The sequence below is a fragment of the Eptatretus burgeri genome, chromosome 5, assembly GCF_056783735.1.
Source record: "Eptatretus burgeri isolate ZD-2024b chromosome 5, Ebu_testis_v1, whole genome shotgun sequence".
Classification (NCBI taxonomy): Eukaryota; Metazoa; Chordata; class Myxini; order Myxiniformes; family Myxinidae; genus Eptatretus; species Eptatretus burgeri.
This window is the reverse complement of record NC_140965.1, coordinates 34,672,275-34,694,203: the sequence shown is the minus strand read 5'-3', so window position 1 is coordinate 34,694,203 and position 21,929 is coordinate 34,672,275. Positions and strand designations below refer to the sequence as shown.

General features: G+C 42.7%; 1 protein-coding gene across 5 annotated transcripts in view; it reads left to right on the top strand.

Moving 5' to 3' along the window:
- Window positions 1–12,695, top strand: part of LOC147026205 (flavin-containing monooxygenase 5-like) — an 82,023-nt gene extending 69,328 nt beyond the window's left edge. For all 5 annotated transcript variants that reach the window (XM_085881386.1, XM_085881387.1, XM_085881384.1 and 2 more), the window contains 2 exons: window positions 803–875; window positions 10,521–12,695. In XM_085881386.1, coding sequence (XP_085737512.1) covers window positions 803–875; window positions 10,521–10,878 — 431 coding nt within the window. In that variant the 3' untranslated portion in view covers window positions 10,879–12,695. The remainder of the gene's footprint in view (window positions 1–802; window positions 876–10,520) is intronic.
- Window positions 12,696–21,929: the final 9,234 nt, after the last annotated feature.

The window sequence follows — 21,929 nt, the reverse complement described above, 5'->3', positions numbered from 1 at the left end:
GTCGCGCTACTCCTCCAACAGTTCTGGGCTGATTACATCCATACTTGATACGTAGGATCAGCATGCCCCCAAATGATGTATAGGGTTGGTTTTATCTTTGCTGGTGATCTTGTGGGGGGGCCAGGGGGGGTGGTGATGCAAATTATCCATGTAAATGTATATTGTGTGGTGCTGCCTTCAGGTGGGGGAGGATATTTCAAGTTTCCACCATTTACAGTACAGTACAGTACAGTATTCCTGTCCCCACATTTTCCAGTTCATTTAGGTGTGTTGAATTATAAGCAGTCGGTATGTTTTTGCTTCATGCACACAACCTGGGTTGTGTGTTTTTTGCCAACACAGAACTGTCAGTTGCCTACACACCGCCCAAATAAAGGTATGCGTCAGAAGACCTTGTTGCATGTTTGGGACAAAATTGCCGATATAAAAAAGACTAATGAGAGGCAGCAAGAGGATGGTGGAGAATACGTTTATTGGAACACAGGGGATTTCACCTGGTAGGGCGAAGTAAAGTGACGTAGCATCTGCGTGCCAACACACATTGATATCATGGGAAACATACACAGAGCACACACAAGTTACAATAACTTGGCCTTGGCCATAGAAAGCCCAAACAGCTCACAGAACAATATGACATCGGATCCAAAGATACATTCAGAAACAGTTTGCTCAGCAAGCGAGATATTCAGACACTCTTAATGTCTACAACCAAAATACACGACTGCAAACTAAATTTGAACACAAAAAAATGTTAGAATCACCAGATTTATGATTTTTTTTTTCATCTTCCATTATTTTCCAGGGCTGGTGTCATTGCCAGAGGAGTCTGAAATGCTGAAAGACATCTCAGACAAACAAGAGGAACATGCAAAAAAGTATGTTATTCTGCAGAACATGCACCACAAAGCAAATCTTTTTAATATCTATATCATCAATGCACACCAATAAAACGAACATTTCACAAACAGGATGCAACAACCAAAGATTTAACACGGACGTGAGTGGGCCTAATAGACTTTGATAATACTGACGCCAGTTTGAGGGGTGACAAGGAACTTGAAGTCCAAATGATCTCCTCGCCCATCACATACTCATTCAGAACTTCGAGAAAATGTTTCTCCGCCACTGTGGTGAAAACACTGCTTTTAGTGCTGTGGTGAAAGATGAGCCATGAGGAATAGAACAGTAATTCGCCTTTCCCTGCAATCACTATCACCAATTCCGCATGAATCCATTCAGCCTCTAAAACTATGGACACAGAAATTCCATTGTTTACCAGTCACAGGAACTCAACGATTTTACACATAAACTGATTTAATATCGACAACAAACACATTCACAAATATCCCTGACATGGCTTGGTAGCTAATTCATCTATACATTTTATATATATATATATATATATATATATATATATATATATATATATATATATATATATATATATATATATATATATATACATACATATATTCAAATGGCCAATCATTAGAGAGACAGCTTTTGTACTCAAACCCATCGTGGTTTGTAAATCCCTTGAGTGAGATTGGAACATGTATTGTCTATATGCCCAATGAAATGCTTTGACGTTTAATACGAAGGACAATGTGGAAGAAACACAATGGGGAAGCCTTCTTTCTCAGTCTCTCTCCTTACCACGGCCTTAGATGTAAAAGTCACTGCATTGTTTTCTTTCCAGGAGCAGGGAAATCTCAATCTCCGTGAGGGTGATAAACAACTGAAGGGCAGTACACCCAAAAGTGTCACTGATCATGAATGCTCCACCACTTTGAAGGGCTAATCAAAATGAATGGGCATATAACCTGGCCTGAGTAACACATGCAGAATGTAATCTGCTTCAATCGGAATGAACGGATTGGAAAGGCCCAGTTGATACTGTTCAGCTTGGTGTTGCGTTGGGGAGCTCCCAAGTTCTATGTCCCAAAGATCATCAAGTCAAGCTTTCACCACAGTAGTTTCTCAACCAGAGTGGTGTCAAAGCCACCCAATGCTTGCCTGTTTATACATTTTTCGTTTTTAAAAGACTCGTCTAATCATATTTTTTATAAAGCATTGCAGTGAAGTCTGATCCAAATAATTTTAAAGCAATATATGTATTTGTATGCGTATTGTAATTAGTAAAAAATAGTGTGGTAGGTAAAAACATTAGGAAATAACTTGCACCAAAAACTTTAACATTTTCATGCTCATGCTGACGCTGACGCTCATGCCGGGGGTATCACTATAGCTCTCTGTTCTTCGAACAGGCGAGCTAAAAAGAGAAGACAGAGCACCGTTTGCTTTACAACGATTAGACAAAAAGGGAGCTCCAAAGCATTCTGATGCAGTGATTATTATTTTTTTTTTTTATCAAGGATTTTCTCACTTTTACCACTTCAGCAAAATATTGGCAGATTCAGTTCAGCACAAGGAAATGTAAGGTGCTAGGGTTTGGTGACAAGAATGTAAATAAAGATAAGAGACTACATAATGCAAGTGGAAATCTTGGAGCATGTGACACAGAAAAGGGATCTGGGAGTGGTAATATATGTGGGAGGTAAGGAGACATCACAGAGCCAAGCAGCCAGAGGTAAGGCTCTTTGGGTTTCAGGTTGCATTAGTAGAAGGATAAATTATAAGTCAAAAGAGGGATATATTTCGTGACAGTTTTGGTTACATCAACACAGAAAAATCTTTAGGTCAATTTAAGCTGTTTATTCAGGAATAAATATCAGACAAACATTTGTGCACAAGAGGAAGCCTTTAGCTTGGAGCAATATCACAAACAAAAAACTTAACTTTACATCACATATTACAAGTGTGTGTGTGTGTGTGTGTATAATATATATATATATATATATATATATATATATATATATACATATATATATATATATATATATATATATATATATATATATACATATACATATATTGTATAAGAATGGGGCGGTTGGGAAAATACATTTTTTAGAGAAGAAGAAGGCGCTTCCAAACAAAAGTAAAAACAAATCGACTCCACTAATTTGAGCAAAAAAACCAGAGCAGATCCAGTCTCAGGCAACGTTTCACCAGCTTCACAGCCAGCTTCATCAGGCACAATGGACCCCGGGCCTCGGCACCTGTCCGGTTTTTATTTTGACATGACCGCTTATTTCCGGTCACGTGCTGGTGCTCGAGGTCAAATGGAGGAGTGCATTTTATTTTGCAAAAGCAAAAACAAACATCAAATCACATTGTTGAATGGGTGCTCTGCTCTTTTTTGTTTTTATTCACACGTGATCTGGTGCTGTATGCGTGTGGGTGAACACGTGTGTGTGCTTGTTGTTGTTTTTGTGTTTGTGTTTTTGGGGCAAGAAGACAGCTGGTTTTGTGTCCGGGTTGGGCATGATGAGGTGTTGGTCATGTGGGTGTTGAGGTTCTCGTTGGATTTTGTGAACATTTGGATGTGGTGTTTGGGTTTGGGTGTTTGTTGCTCACCTTATCCAGTCGATTGCTCCATCCAGTTATCGCCATTTGCATGAGAGGTGTGTATTGTGTGGGTATATCCACCATCTCACCAATTAGGCCACCACCCTCCCAGTTCTTCATGTGCCATGCTTTCAAAATCAACCTGTGTCGTTTATTAGATGTAGTGTCTAAGACATGGGTCCCATCAGTCAAATTTATAGCCAGATTGCAGGCAATGATGCACTATGGCTGACTGGGTCATTTTTCCAAGCCTAATTGCTCTATCATGTTCATCTAGTCTTTGTTTCAAATTCCTTCCAGTTTCACCAATGTAGAATTGGTCACAGTCTTTCCATGATGAATGGTAAACTACTCCAGATTTATCACCAGTTGGTATTGGGTTCTTTTGTTTTGAGATGACATTACGGATGGTGCATAGAGGCTTGTAGGCTACGCCAATCAGTGTGCCATGTACTATCCTGCCAATCCTTTCTGAAAGGCCCAGGTAGTGGAGCAGTACACATTGCCCAAGTGTGTCTGTCCCCTTCCTTCTGTCCTTTTTGGTTGTTTCAATGTGAGGAGTATCCCCTTGTTGTACCCATTTTTGAGCAGGACTCCTCTCACTAATCTGATTTCTTTAATTGCCTCGGCTTTGGAAGATGACAGTGTCCATGCCAACGTCAAAGTCTTTCGGGAGCCGTCAGGCTTATGGTGAACCTCCACATCCAAAAATACCAAGTTGCTTTCTTTTTCAATTTCCATTGTGAAGTTAATGCTGGGGAATACCCGGCCAAGTTGTACCAGTAGATGGTCTACCCTGTTTGTGTGCACAATGATGAAGGTGTCCTCTGTATATCTGTTCCAGTACCGTGGGAGCCAATTCTCATGAGACTCAAATATCCTTTGTTCGAGTTCCTCCATCACAAAATGAGCTACAACAGCAGAGACCGTTGAACACATAGCTGTGCCAAATATGTCGGTGGTGTGCACCATCATAGATGAAGGTTGTGCTGTTCAGACACATCTCCAGCAAGCTCGCAATATCTTCAGGTGTTAGTTTGCTGTTTTGACAAGCCATTTTCCAAACGTTTGAATGTTTGACCCAGTCAAGTGTGATGCTCACTGCAAGATCGACTGGGATCGCAAGATCGAGTGCCTTCCCCTGCAATAACTTCACAATGGAAATGGAAAAAGAAAGCAAATTGGCATAAGCCTGACCATAAGCGTAAGCCTGACATATGGATGTAGAGGTTCACCATAAGCCCGAAGGCTCCCGAAAGAATTGCACGCTGGCATGGAAGCAGTCATCTCCCAAAGCCGAGGCAATTAAAGAAATCACATTAGTGAGAGGAGTCCTGCTCAAAAATGGATACAACAAGGGGATACTCCCCACATTAGAATAACAAAAAAGGACAGAACGGAAGGAGCCAGACATATTTGGCCACTGTGTACTGCCACACTACCCGGGCCTTTCAGAAAGGATCAGCGAGATAGTACATGGTACACGGATTGGCATAGTCTACAAGCCTCTATGCACCATCCGTAATGTCATCTCAAAACTAATGGGCCCAATAACAACTGGTGATAAATCTGGAGTAGTTTACCATTAATCATGCAGACTGTGACCAATTCTACATTGGTGAAACTGGAACGAATTTGAAACAAAGACAAGACTAGAACGGGCACTCATAGAGCGCATACCTTCGCCGCCACTACTTTTTTTGTTCTTGGTATGAGTGTGGGTAACTGGTTTCATATGAATGGTCTTATGACACAAACCACATATCTATAATGTCATGACCCCCCCCGACTTTCGGGGGCTACAGACTAAACAACAATCAACTCACGTCGTTTTGGCGAGTCTTCACTCGCAAGCTTGGTGAATACAACGTTTCAACAAAAGAAGGTAATCTCGTTTGATGCTGGTTTCATGCAAATCGAATAAGAATTGACTGAGTTATGCCGAAAACCGCATATTTTTCAAGGGCGTGACGACCCCCCTCCTACATTTTGCCCCAACCGGTAACATGTGTTATGACGTCATTGTGTCACAAGATTGGGCATTAAATTCTGAACATTTTGGTGCTGGGTTCATGTAAAGCGAACAAGAATTGACCGCGTTATGACAAAAACCGCATATTTTTCAAGGTCGTGACCCCCCTGACCTTTGACCCCTAACCGGTAACAAGAGTATGGGCGTCATTGTGTCATATTGCATATCACAAGATGAGGCGTTGAATTCTGAACATTTTGGCGTTAGTTGCATGCAAATTGAATAAAAATTGACCGTGTTATCGTAAAGACGATTTTGACCTTTTCGTGACCTTGACCTTTACCTTTGACGCGAACAATCCCAAAATCTAATTGAATGCTTCCTGGCTAATAACCAATCATCCCACCAAATTTCATGCAATTTTGGTTTAATACTTTTTGAGTTATACGAATCACAAGATTACAAATAAATAAATAAATAAATAAATACACGCCGACCAAAACATAACCTTTCGCAGAATGCGAAGGTAATGAACATGACAAAGCAAGTCGGCATGAAAAAATGACCCAGTCAGCCACAGCACATCATTGTCTGCAATCTGGCCATAAAATTGACTGATGGGATCCGTATCTTTGACACTACATCTAATGAACGACACATGTTTATTTTGGAAGCATGACACATGAAGAGCCGGGAGGGTGGCCTAACTGGGGAGACGATGGAAGTACCCACACAATACACACCTCTCATGCAAATAACGAAAACTGGATGGTGCAAACGGCTGGTTAAGGTGAGCAACAAACACCCAACCTCAAACATCACATCCACATGTTCACAACACTTACTGAGAACTTCAACACCCACACAACCAACACCTCATCATGCCCAACCCGGACACAAAACCAGCCATGTTCGTGCCCCGAAACACAAACACAAAAACTACAACAAGCGCACACACGTGTTCACCCACACGCATACAACACCAGACTACGTGTAAATACAAACAAAAAAGAGCAGAGCACCCCTTCAATGATGTGATTTGATGTTTGTTTTTGCTTTTGCAAAATAAAATGCACTCCTCCATTTGACCTCGATCACCAGCACATGACCGGAAATGAGCGGTCATGTCGAAATAAAAACCGGACACGTGCCGAGGCCCGGGGTCCATTGTGCCTGATGAAGCCGGCTGTGAAGCCGGCGAAACGTTACCTGAGATCGGGTCTGCTCTCGCACTTTTGCTCAAATTAGCGGAGCCAACCTCGTTTTTACTTTTGTTTTGAAGCACCTTCTTCTTCTTAAAAAATTTTTTTATATATATATATATATATATATATATATATATATATATATATATATATATATATATATATATATATGGGATAGTGGCGTGCGCCTGTAATCCAGGTACTCGGAGGCGTGGGTTGGAGGATCGCTTGAGGACGGTAGCTCTGCCCTGGGCCGCGCTATGAGAGGGTGTAGGGCAGCCCAGAATCATGGCGAAACCCTATCCTTATCCCTGTGTTGTAAGAGGCGATCAGGGTTGCGTCAGGAAGGGCATCTGGTGTAAAACCTGTGCCAAATCAGTATGCGGATTATAACGGATGATCCGCTGTGGCGACCCCTAAAAGGAGCAGCCGAAAGAAGAATATATATATATATATATATATATCTTCTTCTTCCTTCGGCCGCTCCCGTATATATATATATATATATATATATATATATATATATATATATATATATATATATATATATATATATATATATATATATATATATATATATATATATATATATATATATATATATATATATATATATATATATATATATATATATATATATATATATATATATATATATATATATATATATATATATACGCAATATATATATATATATATATATATATATATATATATATATATATATATATACGCAATATATATATATATATATATATATATATATATATATATATATATATATATATATATATATATGTATATATGTATATATGATCCTCCAGTGCGTAGTTGATACATCAAAGAAATTAACTGAACAAAGAGCCTTGGAGAAACAGAAACAAAAGAGGGAATTGGAGAAACAACAGAGGGAATTTTGTTAGGTTTAAAATTACAAATGTAGGATAAAAAACGTTCTGTTATCGGAGCTTGCTCATTGTCCCCATGAAAGAGTGTTTGATTTCTTGCTGCTGGCCCAGATGGTGAGCAGGCAGATATGGTTTTACAAGGCTTTTATGACTTCAGAGGAATATGTGTATTCTGCCTCCTGCTCGCTTTCCCAGAATATATTTATTAAATTATTCTCAAAGCACTAACTGAAGCTATTTGACATTTTACCTCATGATAAATTCAATTAAACAATTCAGTTTCAACAGTCGTGTTAACTCTGCATCGGAATTTAGTGAGGCATCATCTGGAATATTATGTGCAGTTTTGGTCACCACATCTGAGGATGGACATAGTTGATATTGAGGCGGGTATGGCGGAGAGAAACTGGATTGATCCCGGGCCTCGCGAGACTAAGCTATGAGAAGCGGCTGAAAGAGATAGGACTTTTTACATCAGAAGAAAAATGATTGAGGGGATGTGATAGGGATGTTTTGGATAATGAAGGGTATTGATAAAATAAGTGTAGAATAATTTTTCAGCAGAATGGATACTGATAGAACAAGAGGAAACTGTTTAAGAACATAGAAGAGGAGAGCGAGGATGGTATTATGGCAGTGGTCTTCCACTCAGAGAGGGGAATGCATGAAATGGCCTCCTTGCAACGGCATGGACAATAGAGTGAGGGGATAGTTTTAAAATTGATTGGATAGGTATCTGTAAGTATTGGGAATGGGTGGGTACTCAGATGTGTGCATGATTGCGTAGCCTTTTTTGTGTGTATTCATAGTCAAGGCCCTTGGAAGAGCGAGTACACTGAACGCATCAGGACGTAACAGACAAAAAAGCGATGCAAAACACGTAAAACAGGACACAAAGGGAACAGTAGAGATGTATGCAAAAGTAGTAGTAGTAGAAAAAAGGGGAAACACGAACAGTAAAGTTGAAGGCCAAGATAGAGGGAGACTTGGACAAACAATGGGTGTGGGGATGAATGGGGGACATGAGAGGATGCTTGGTTTGGACAAGATGGATGCAGAAGGAAACTCCAAGGAGGGAAAACTAGAAATTTGGAAGGAGGGATTTGGGTGGGGTTAATGAGGGTATAAAAGATCATGATTTTGGATTGAGAACAATCCGAGATGGTGCTGAATAGCTGTCTTGAAGAGCTGGAGGGAAGAATGAGATTGAAGAGGGTGTGGAGTTTGGTTCCACAGGTGGGGAAAAAGAGGAACAAATGAGCAGAGGTGAGCAGTGAGCCTGGATTGGGGTAGTTTCACCAGAAGGGGGTTGATGATGGCTCATGTGAGACTTGCAGAAAACTGGGGGGAGGGGAGAAGGGAGGGGAGGGATAACGCACCAAAAGAGCAGAGGTTGCAAGAACAGAAAAGAGGGGATAGAAGATAGAGAGACCACCAACCTATCTGCAATGGCGAAGTGATCAGCCCATAGACTCATCTTCATCACAGAAGATTCTAATAATGATAAAGGCCTTGGTTGCTATGGCATCAAACTGAGCAAGATGTGAGGCCAGGGGAGCTTGCACAGAGGGGAGAGCAGTGCTCCATAAAGTTGCAGAGGATGGCCTTGATGTGCCCAATGGCATCCTTCTGCATTGAAGTTCAAATTGCATAACCTTCTTGTATAATTATGACTAAATACATCCTTATAAAACAATAGAACTACCCCTGTATAGGACTAGTCATACATTCACACAAAACCGACAAGGATTGCTTAACAAGCTCAAATCTCCTCAAGGGGACAGTATGATAGCAGAGTAGGGCCCATACTGGGGAGAGATCAGGGCACTGTGAAGCGTCTCCAATGGAAGAATAAGAGCTCTGGCACAAACGGGTGTCCCCAGTGAAAAAAATAGAGGGCAGGAGGGGGGAGAGAGAGAGAGAGAGAGAGAGAGAGAGAGAGAGAGAGAGAGAGAGAGAGAGAGAGAGAGAGAGAGAGAGAGAGAGAGAGAGAGAGAGAGAGAGAGAGAGAGAGGAAGAGACAGGGAGGGAGGAAGAGGGAGGGAGGGAGAGAGAGAGAGAGAGAGAGAGAGAGAGAGAGAGAGAGAGAGAGAGAGAGAGAGAGAGAGAGAGAGAGAGAGAGAGAGAGAGAGAGAGAGAGAGAGGAAGAGACGGGGAGGGAGGAAGATGGAGGGAGAGAGAGGGGGTCATTTCTCAGGTGCTCATATCATCCCCTTCCTGACTCTTCTTGCCTTCATGTGATGTGACTTTGATGGTGCCTCCGTATGACTGGCTAAATTAGCTGACATCCGACAGCTCTGGCCAATAACGGCATCCTTACCATTGGGTATGGCCAATAGCATGCCAATTTATTGTGGCAGTGGAGGATCCTCCAGGGGGCTCTGCCCTCGGCAGTGACCTCATGTCCTATGACCCTCTCCAATGCTGGAGGGAGCAAAGGGCAGAGTGAAGCTTGTGCTGCGCACTGGTGGACCTCGTATTAATTACCTTCTAAGGGGTCCCTTCACCTTTCCTTGTCTGGCTTGGCCCTTACCAATTCAGACATGAAGGACAGATCACACGACACCCTTATTTTAGGTTATCACTCCCGCACACAGCACCGCCTTCCTATGACTTACATAAACAGGAGAATGTTAGCCTCAATGTGAAGTCCTTTTTACAAGTTAAAATGAACAATGCTACATGAGGAAACAGCCTTACACTTTACTAACAATCTTGTACCCCACACACATAGCAATGTTTTTATAAACGTACCGTGTATTGATCTTTGTAAACCTTTTTTGGGGGGCAAACATGAATACACAGTCAAAGTTCTTGTAATATGGTGTGGCAATAAACTGTCAATCATTTTCGTATTATAGACTGGGACAAGGTGTTAACTTCAAACCAAACTTTTCTTCTTGTAATCTTTGGTCAAGAAGGCAATGGTTTAATATACCATATTTCATACAATGTGTGATGCAGATACTCAAAGGAGCAGCGGCGTACTGTTGAAGTTCCAGATTTTCTTACTTACATGGATGACCTGGCCAGCAAAATAGGAGTCAAGCCAAACCTTTTGCGTTTGTCCCTGGGAGACCCCGCCCTGGCATTCTCTGTGTTCTTCGGGCCCTGCACTTCGTACCAGTTCCGACTGCACGGCCCTGGGAAATGGGAAGGAGCAGCTCAGGCTATCCACACTCAATGGGACCGAACCCTGACTCCGACCCGCAGGAGGTCGGCAGCCCAATCATGCAATACTGCAGAATTTCTGGTTAAATTGCTTGGTGTACTCATTGTATTTGCAGCTTGTTACATTGCCATTTGTTGTGGAACCCGGTAAATCCATACTTATCCGTTGCTGTTGCAAAGCCATTTGAAGATAAGCAATGTAACCCTGCTAATGGATTTTTCAGATGTTGGTTGGTTTGAGGTGAGTAGCCGTCTATAAAAGAGGTAGAGACAGAGCACAAAGCTCAATAACTGGCCAGTACCAATTGGACAACCACTGGCCTGGCACAATCCAAGCATTACATCAACACCAGTCTTTATTAATCGACTTTTTCAAACTAATATCCCATCAGCAAGATGCTAAAGTACTGTTCCTTTGCCTTCATTTTCTTTTACTAAGGAATTACAGCCACAATCAGACAAATCTCTCGATATACCTCCAGTGAATGGTGGAACGAAAATCCACCTCAAGATGGATTTTCCTAAACAGTAGTTAAGAAAGCAAAAGCTTCTTGAAAAGCAGCAGGAATTGTGAATCAACAGAAGTAGTACAACAGCAGAGATGTTTCCAAACAAACAGCCATTCACTTCAATCTTCTAAGGTATTCACACCAAATTCATCACCAAACTCAAGGTTCTTTGTTCGAGCGATGTCGAACCAGCAGCCATCATTAGTCTAAACACGTGGTTTTTAAGAGATAACACGCAAGCGATACACAAACACACGATCAGGGCGCTGTATACAGCAAAGTATGTGGTGACTGGCTCTTCTCTCACTCTTCCTCACTCTGATTTTAGATCTGCAAGAAAGATCAAAAAAGTTGAAAAGCTAAAGTTGTAATATAATGGACATTGAGCCTAAAGAACACCAATCATTTTCTGTTCATTATTTAGACAACTGGCTCTAATGTTGTTTTAAGTACCTTCATTTCAATACATTCATTAACAAGGAGTTTTGCCTTAAATTCTCCTCTATTTTATACACATTTTACTGTTAACTTTCTACTAGGGGAAAGGTATTATGTGTTATATTGACATGCAAGGTGTTGCTGGTTTGTCTGTGAGGAGTCGTAGCACTCCTGAGTAATGTCTTATGCTCCATAGAGTTAGATATTAAATGAGTTCTCCTGTACTTCGAGTTCTTCATGATGCCTTGCCTCCAATGTCTCTGCTGATTTTGGATCGGTAATATCTTTGACCTCTGACGTTCAATGACATTACCCCTCTCTTGCTCATACCACCTCTTGACCATTGATATCTCAACCGTCTTATTGACCTCTTACGTTTGTTCACATAATCCCTCCCTTCCATTTTAAACCTTCCTTGACCCTCATTTCATTCTCTTGCTCCAGCGAAGGGTAATTCCTGAAACATCAGTCTGATCTTGATTCTCAGGGTGGTAAACCTACACTTCCTCAACTCTTTGTCTGGAAAATCCATTGTTGCCCTCTCCGTTGATACAGTCTCTCAATAGTCTTGATCGATACTCATATTCCTTTTTGAAAATCAAGTAACTGATCCTTCACAGATTTATTGCAAATTGCTTTCCTTTTGCGAAACAGATTGATTTGAGGGTTGAAAAAACAAAATCCAGAAAATGTAATCTTGCATATCAATAAATACTGCATAGGAATATCTTTGCTGGCTTCCATGGGTGCGGTACAAGTTCTGGTTCCTGTGCTGGGAAATATATACAGTAGTTTCAGTGTAGTATGTTGTAGATTTAGGCAGGAGAGGAGCTTTTCACAATAAAATGACCTTCACTTTTTAAAGGCATTGCTTTCTGCATGGAGTTTTTTTAAAGGGGTTGATTATGGATATTGAACTATTTGTGTAAAAGTGATTAATTTGTTCATGTACTGTTCCAATAAATTTCATCCTTCATTTATACCCTTTCATTACAACAATATAAAAGATTTGATGACAAGATGCAGTTGTTGTCCTGACTATTGGTGTTCATCATAAGTTGTATCAAAATAAAGACCAATTATTGCACTGTAGTCCGAATAATGAAGCCAGACAAAACAATGCGCGCGCACGCACACACACACACACACACACACACACACACACACACACACACACACACACACACCTATAAACACCCCACACATACATACATATACATCCAAACACAGATATATTATGAACTCTTAAGTACTTACCTGAAGTGCCCTGAGAAAGCCCACACCACCTTTCAAAATTTTCACCTGTGCCTTATAGCCTGAATTAAAATGCATTAAATCAGACTTTTTCCCCCTTTATTGAGTCATCGTAACTCACAACTTCCAAGTTAGAAACAAATTCTACAAATTTCAGAAAATTAATGAAAAACTACAAAACTAGAATATCTTGTTTGGATAAGCGTCCATCCCCCTCATAATAACAATTGCAAATTAGCTCAAGTGTAACCAATCACCTTCAAAATCCCACAAATTAATTGGCCTCCACTCGAGTTAAATTGTAGCGATTCTGATTATTTCAGAATAAAATCAGCTGTTCCTGTCAGTTTCCTCTGCTGGGTAGTGCATTTCACAGCAAAGACTCAACCATAAGCCCCAAGGAGCTTTCCAAAGACCTTTGCGATAAAGTTCTGGAAAGGCAGATAAGGGAATGAGAATAAAAATATCTCAAAGGCCTTGAATATCCCTTGGAGCACAATCAAGACAATCATTAAGAAGTGGAAGGCGAACGGTACCACTAAGACCCTGCCAAGATCAGGCCGTCCATCCAAACTGGAAGACCAAGCAAGGAGGAGACTTATCCCAGGCCACCAAGGAGCCAATGGAAATTTTGAAAGAGCTACATACCTTTATGGCAAAGACAAGTCACTGTGTGTGTCGTTACCATCGATCACCCTTCAACTAAAGTATGAAGACATCGATATACTTGAGAGAAAGCTGTTTAATTGTTCACCAAGATGTGCACGGAGCGAGGCCACACCAAGAACATCAATTATCTTTAGGATGCTCGGAGGGTGCCGTCACGAGTCTGAGACGGTAATTTCACCCCCCTTATGTACTCAGCTCTTATCCTTAGACAAATGTTTATCTCACAATTTGTCCTTTTCAACCTAACCAGCTGCAAGCAGTTGGCTTATTTCATTACAAGAATGGTGAAACACAGAGATAAGAGCACATAACGGTTCACTCCTTAGTCCTGCTCTCACAATGCTTCTTTGAACCACTCAAGGTCAATCATAATCATATTTCCAGCATACACTGTTCTAATGTTCTTTTTCACAAGCAGCCAGCCAAGAGTATAGTTTGATTAATTACCAAGCCTGCAAAAACATATAATGACTTGGAAAAGCAAAGCTAATAGAAAAAAAGGTACGATTCCCGACATGTGCATACAGTGCTGGATTAAGGCATGGGCTTTATGGGCTGCAGCCCAGGGGCCTCCGCCAGCTGAGGGCCTCCAGAGATTAAGTGAAATTAATTTACTCTGAAAAGTTACTTCATTTGTAAATGCAGAATGAAAGTATAAGTATGCTGAATTATCTCTTTCAAAAGGGCTCAATTAATAAACTGTATAATATACTGGAATTTTTTTCTTGCCCATTATTCCAACTCGTTGGCACTGGCAATCCTGATTACAATGAGACGATCTCATACTCGCTTAGATGATCTCATACTGCTGAAGATGGTGCTTTGTGAGGAAGCCAGAAGTTTAAGGTGGAATCATATCTACCCATCATAGATAAAGGCCCTGTCACACCTTGACAATTTAGCCAGCGTATGCCTGATGAAATGAAAGCGAGGGAAAACCTTCAGAGTGTAGGCTTTATTCCACTTGATTGAAGCCGCTTCTATGGGCACATCAGGGGATACAGGTGCAGCAAGGAGTACAAATGTAGCAATGTATACATGTGCAGTAGATCACCGCAAAATAAATCAGCAATTAGCACGGAGTCCGGTATACTCTCAATTCTCACCATTCAACGAGCACCAAGTGGACCGCCGCCATAAATGACAATGCCCCAGGGACAATCCCCCCCGACCGCGCCGAATCTTGGCTTTATCTATCCCGTGCGTGAGCCACCCGACATGTGATCACGCGTCATGTCCTTCAATTCACGACATTCTCCCCGTCTTTAAAATGTAACTAGAGGCCCAACTAACGCACCATGATTACTTCAGCGCTATAGGAGTATACATTTCAAGCAGCGCGAACTATTTAAACTACAGAAGCATACATGCCAAGCAGTGAGGATTATTTTGAGTTGTAGGAGCATGGTAATGAGCATCGATATATGATATAATGAGCATATAGGAGCATGAGCATCGAGGATGCCGATAATCCCCTTTACAGATCGAGTCGGCGAGGGGGTTTTAGTCGGCGAGGACCTCTCCGGGAGTAAATGGCGGTTTCACTTGAGGGAGGCTTCCGATCCTCTTCGTGCCTCGACTCGTGCCGGGGATGACTCCTCGATCACTCTCGGGTGGAACGTGGCAGCTCCGTCGCCACCATTCCCGGGTGGAGTTCCTCGGGGGGAAACACCTGGGGAGGGAATGTCAGAGGGATGAGTGCCAGATGGTGGTGTACCTGCGGGAGGAGTACCTGAGGGAGCCAAATGGCGAACCGACACAGTGGTCTCCCTGCCATCAGGAAGTCTGACATGAGCATACTCTGGATTAGCATCGATGAGTTCGACCTCCTCCACCATGGGTTCATACTTGCTTTGTCGTACCGGGCGTTTCATGAACACTGTTCCGGGATAGATTAGCCAGTTGGGCGCCGTTTGGCCGTCAACATAACGTCGCTGGTGAGTAAACATTCGTTCGTGAGGAGTAGCATTGGTGGACGTACAGAGCAAAGAGCGCATGGAATTCAGAGCGTCGAGAAGGGTAACCTCCCACCGCTCGGGCCCCAGCCCTCTCAATTTCAGCGCCAGAGTTACGGCTTTCCAAATGATTCCATGATATCGTTCCACCTGCCCATTACCCTGTGGGTTGTAACTCGTCGTTCGACTAGTTGCTATGCCGTGCTCAAATAGGAACTGTTTTAGCCCAGCCGACATGAAACATGGCCCTCTGTCTGAATGTATGTACAAAGGTTTCCCAAACATAGCGAAGAGGTTAGACAGACATTTCACGACAGTGCCCGAGGTCATATCCGAGCACGGAAATGCGAAAGGGAACCTTGAGTATTCATCAACAACAGTGAGTATGTATCTGTTGTCTGTCTCGGTCGGCAGGGGCCCTTTGAAGTCGATATTTAGTCTCTCGAAGGGTGAAGTGGCCTTGATCAACCTGCCAGATGCCGCGCCATAGAATCTGGGTTTCAGTTCAGCACAAACAGGGCATGAAGCATTCATTTGTTTAATATCTTCGATAGAATAGGGAAGGTTTGGTCTGCGCACGAAATGTGCCATTCTGGTTACTCCTGGGTGGCACAGAGACTCATGGAGGTCTTGCAAAGCCCGACTGATTGTCGCCGAACAGTAGACCCGAGAGAAGGTATCTGCAGCAGGGTTTTCCCTCCCAGGCCGGTAAACAATGTCGTAACTCTAGCAAGCTAGGTCTATCCGCCATCTCATTATTTTCTCATTCTTAATTTTCCCATTATTTTTCCCATCAAACATGAATGCAACGGATCGCTGGTCCGTGACGAGTGTGAAGTGGTTTCCCAGTAAATAATGTCTCCATTTACGCAGGGCTTCGACAATAGCGTACGCTTCCTTCTCTATTGCTGAGTGTCTCTGCTCGCTTCCAGAGAGAGTTCTCGAGAAGAACGCGACGGGTCGGCCGGACTGATTGAGCGTCGCAGCTATCGCGTGATCGGAAGCATCCGTTTCCACCACGAAGGGCACCGTGCTGTCAATCGATAATACCACGGAATTACTGATATCATCTTTGAGGCTGTGGAAAGCTTTTACAACAGCAGCATCTGGTGGGAAGTTTTTGCAATGCACTCGGGGATGTATTTTTTCAGAGTATTGGGGGATCCATCTAGCATAGTAAGTGAACATCCCGATCACCCGACGCAATGTCTGCAGGTCCTGAGGTGGGGGTAGCTCACGAAGTGGGCGCAATCGTTCAGGATCGGGCTTTATCGTGCCGTTGGCTATTGTGTAGCCGAGAAGATTAATTGACCTTTCCGAGAATACGCATTTCTCGTAGTTGAGGGTCAGATTTTATTTTCTAGCAATGCTCAATAATCTGTCCAGATTCATATCATGTTCCCCCCGATCTTTACCGCACACCGTGACATTGTCCACGTAAACAAAAGTGTCTTTGAGATTTTCATCCGAGATGATGTCGTCCATAACTCGTTGGAAGCAAGCTACTCCATTCGTGACACCGAACGGAATCCTCCTGAATTGGTAGAGGCGTCTACCTGCCTGGAACGCGGTGTAAGGTTTGTCTTCCTCTCGGATGGGAATTTGATGATAGGCGCTTCGCAAATCGATGGTGCTGAATATTTTATAATGGGCCATGCGTTCGACCATCTCGTCTATGCGCGGCAAAGGGTAGGCATCGAGTTGGGTGAAGCGATTGACCGTTTGAGAGTAATCAACAACCATTCGTTTCTTCTGGTTCTGGCTGCTGGTCACCAACACCTGTGCACGCCATGGCGAATCGCTCGGTTCTATAATACCTTCTTCCAGTAATCGCTTGGTCTCAGAAGTGATGAAGTTCATATCGGCGGTGGTATATCGTCGTGATTTGATCGCTATCGGTTTACAGTCCGGCGACAAGTTAGCAAACAGCAGGGGGGACGATACCTCTGCGGTGGTCAGAGCATTTAGAATTAGACGAGGTTTGCTTCCTCCAAAGGGTATTTCGACGCTCGCGTGCTGATTGAGGACATTATGACCCAGAATTACATCTGCGCATAAATCACGAAGCACCAGTACCCTTACATCCCGATGCGTGTACCCTTTTACGTCCAATTCAACATTGCAGTACCCTCGTACGCGGGACTGTAGTGATGTGGAGGCCATGCATACCGTATTGTCTGTCAGGTGGATCTTCCATTTCCTGCCCTTCACTAGCGAGCTGTTGATGAAACTTTCAGAGCTACCGGTATCAATCAGAGCCTCAGCCATATTCCCGTTAATTCGCACGTTGATGATAACCTTGGATAGATTCCCCGGTGAAGCTGCAGTTACTTTCTTTTGTGAGTAGAGGGCCGCAGAAGTGGGTTTATTTCTCCTAAGAGTAGATTTGCATACCCTGGCATAATGCCCTTTCTTGTCACAGTTCATGCATGTGGCATCCCTGGCGGGGCATTTGTTGCGGCGGTGTCTTTTGTACCCACAAAAGAAGCATTTACCAACCGAAGTAGTGGATGAGGAGTTTGATGAGGTCTGGGTATCCGATTCCTCGGGTTTTCCTCCATCCTCAGTGTCGGAGGTGCCCTGGGGGGTTCCTTGAGTTTCCGCCATAACAGCGTTCATTAGCAGCATCGGTGTCCAATATGACTCAGATTGCTGCTGAGCCGTATCCATTGCTCGAGCCTGGTCAGCTACCTTTTCAAGAGTGGGTTGCGCTTTCTCCAGTAAGCGTTGCCGTATGCGGGCTGACCTGAGCCCTTGGATGAACGCCTCTCTGGTCGCTTCATCTCGGTGTTCCTCGGCGGTTACGGCCCGGAAACTGCAGTCTTTGCCCAACTGCCTCAGAGCTTTCAGGAACTGATCGATTGTCTCCCCGGCTGCTTGCCTGCGTGTGTTGAGAAGATGTGGTATGTATACCTCGTTCTTGCGCTTCACGTAGAGCACCCGCAGCACGTCGATCGCTGCGTCGTAGGTGTCACACTCCGAGAAGAGCCTGAATACACTGGGCGAGACATGATTCACAAGGGCAGCCAATTTGTCGGCTCCCTCTTCAATAATGGTCAGATAGTGTGAGAAGGAACAGAACCAATGTGACCATTTCATTTCCGAGTCAGTCGCGTTTGGGTCTGCGTCGAACCTCTCCGGCTTGTAGATCTTGTCCATCGTCGGTTGAGGGAGCCGAAGGGATCAAGTGAAATAAATTGAAATGAAAGCGAGGGAAAAACCTTCAGAGTGTAGGCTCTATTCTACTTGATTGAAGCCGCTTCTACGGGCACATCAGGGGATACAGGTGCAGCAAGGAGTACATATGTAGCAATGTATACATGTGCAGTAGATCACCGCAAAATAAATCAGCAATTAGCACGGAGTCCGGTATACTCTCAATTCTCACCATTCAACGAGCACCAAGTGGACCGCCGCCGTAAATGACAATGCCCCAGGGACAATCCCCCCGACCGCGCCGAATCTTGGCTTTATCTATCCCGTGCGTGAGCCGCGCGACATGTGATCACGCGTCACGTCCTTCAATTCACCACACCTGACGTATGCAAAATTTGGCTAAAATGCTGGCACAGGTCGAATACGTTATGGGTAAGTTTGTATACGTTAAGAGCACGCTGGCATACGTCGTAGCACACTGGCTTTTTTTCGTAGTACGCTGGCATACGTCTTTGTACACTGGCATACGTCGTAGTAAGCCGAGGTGTTAGACATATTTTCCATGCTTGAAATTTTTCGACGCATGCCAGCGTATGACTCACACGTTCTGCATAATGCTGGCCATAAGTTGTAGGCACGTTACGCGATCGTTGACACACGTCGTCACACGTTACTTGTACGTTACTCATAAGTCAAAACACGTCAATTTAATGGTTAGCGTCAGTGTTCCAGACTCTCTGTTTTTTTTTTGTTTTTTTTTTTCTTCGGGATGACGGTGATGTTAACACTTCGATTTCTAGTGCAGTTATAATATAATATAATTAATAGGCTGCCGCTCAACGATTTAAATCATAACCATAGCGTTCGGTACGCGAGACGCTGCTAAAAAAGCGAATAATAAGAAGAAGAAGTACAATTTGGCGTTTTAACGATCTCCCGATTTCTATCTTATCGATGTACTCTGGCGTCTTTATCAGCCTTGGTTGTTATGGAAACACTCGAGAACTAGAATAAAAGCTACTTTGTAAAGATTTATGAATGTACTCGATTGCACACTTTTCAAAGTACCATTTGGACACATTTACCTCAGAAGTGTAGATGGATGCAACTACAAAATGTGCTGCCAGAAGGTTGGCTTGCACCAAGTCCTTCTCAAGACTGCATGAGGTAAGTATTCTCTGAATACATCTAGTTATTCTTATAACTTATATCGAGTTATCTATCTATAATTCCAGGTGTGTGTGTGTGTGTGTGTGTGTGTGTGTGTGTGTGTGTGTGTGTGTGTGTGTGTGTGTGTGTGTGTGTGTGTGTGTGTGTGTGTGTGTGTGTGTGTGTGTGTGTGTGTGTGTGTGTGTGTGTGTGTGTGAGAGAGACCGCTGTTTCGCGACAACCACTGGTCCGATCTAATTGAAACTTGCCAGGTTTATTGCTGGGGACCTGAGGATGTGCCTTTTCAAGGTTTGATATTAATCGGACAAGTGGTTCCCAAGTTATGGGCATTTATTTACCAACCAATGACATGACACGTTCCTGCGTGGGCGTGGCCGATGGGGAAGGGAACCTCAGTCGCGTTCCCCATTACGGGTGACAACGTACAGGCTTCTGGAGAGTGATGACTTCGTGTATTCTAATAATTTCTTGATTTCTTATGTGCATTTATAGATAAACACAATGCCCCAAGTTATGATCGTTTTCATATTAGACGGTGCATAAATTTCGGTAACATCAGAGTGAGCTGGTGTGCTCCGAACCAGGAAGTAATTTTTTTCTCTCTCTTCTCTTCTCTTTTTGTTTTTCCTTGCGACGACATTGCGAAAAGGCAAAATACGTTGGCGCTAATTGAATATTTGGGCATTAAAACTAAATTGCGAATAATCGTAACTGCGAATAATATGCGAACTTCCGGGCCACGCACGTACGGGCACGCCAGAGCGAAGCAACGGTCTGTGTGGTTGTTGTTTGTTGCTTGCGGTTTGAATATTTATTTTTTATTTTTTTTTTTTTACGGGCACGTACTAGTTAGAATAAAGCAACTGATCGAAACCCAGGGCCGTATTATTCAATCGGCACAGCAGGCACTGTGCCTAGGACCTACAAAAACTAAAGGGCCCATGAAAAACTTTTGACCTTTTTAAAAATTTGTATGATAAAAACTGTTTCGATGTCCATGGGCAAGCAAAATTTCAGCTTTCTATGCCGCCCGTAAGGTATCGATCTTTAATATCAGTCAGTGAGTCAGTTCGTGGTACGAAAGAGCTTTATCTAGTATATTACTAAAATTCTCATCTTGTATGTATGTTTCCGAAATAGAGCCAAAACGGTACAGGATAGCGCAAAGATTTTCGGGCCACCTTACTCCTCATTCGCCTACGGTGTGCAGTATCAAGTTTCGTTCAAATCGGGCAACGAAAAAAATTATTAAAAAAACCAATTTCCGATTCAGTCAAGTCCTCTTTGGGAGAATTTGATCAATGCAAACAACCTCAGCGGTATAGTTCGCTGGAGCTATTTTTTTTCTTGAAATGATATCAACCGCTGTCACAACGGGAACACAACGGGTTCATGGGTCGTCTAATATATTATATAAGTGGGGTGTGCTTACACATTGTAAGCATACGAACCGTGTTTCCCCATTGTCTCGGGTCACTCACCTGCATTTGATTTTTCATTTATTTATTTTAATTTTTTTATCATTTATTTATATTTTCATTTCCGGATGCTTTCCAACGGTTCTGTGATTTTCCTGGTGTATCGGCATAGATGTCCATCGGCAAAACACAATTACCATGCTTCCCCATTGTCTTGGGTCACTCACCTGCATTTTTTTTCTTTATTTATATTTTCATTTATGGATGTTGCCCAATGAGTCTGTTTTTTTTTTCCAGTACACTGCCTTTAATGTCCATCAGCAGGCACAATTTCAGCTTTCTATGTCACCCGAAAGGTACCAATCTTTAATATCAGTCAGTGAGTCAATGAGTGAGTGAGTGAGTGAGTCAATCAGTGAGTGAGTCAGTCAGTCAGTAGTTCGGAAAATATATATATATATATATATATATATATATATATATATATATATATATATATATATATATATATATATATATATATACTTATATCCTGGTGTTGGCGGAGTGGTTAGGGCAGCGGCTTGGGATCCAAAAGGTCCTGAGTTCAAGCCCCGTTGGGCCACTGAATTAATACACCAGGGGGTTGACTCA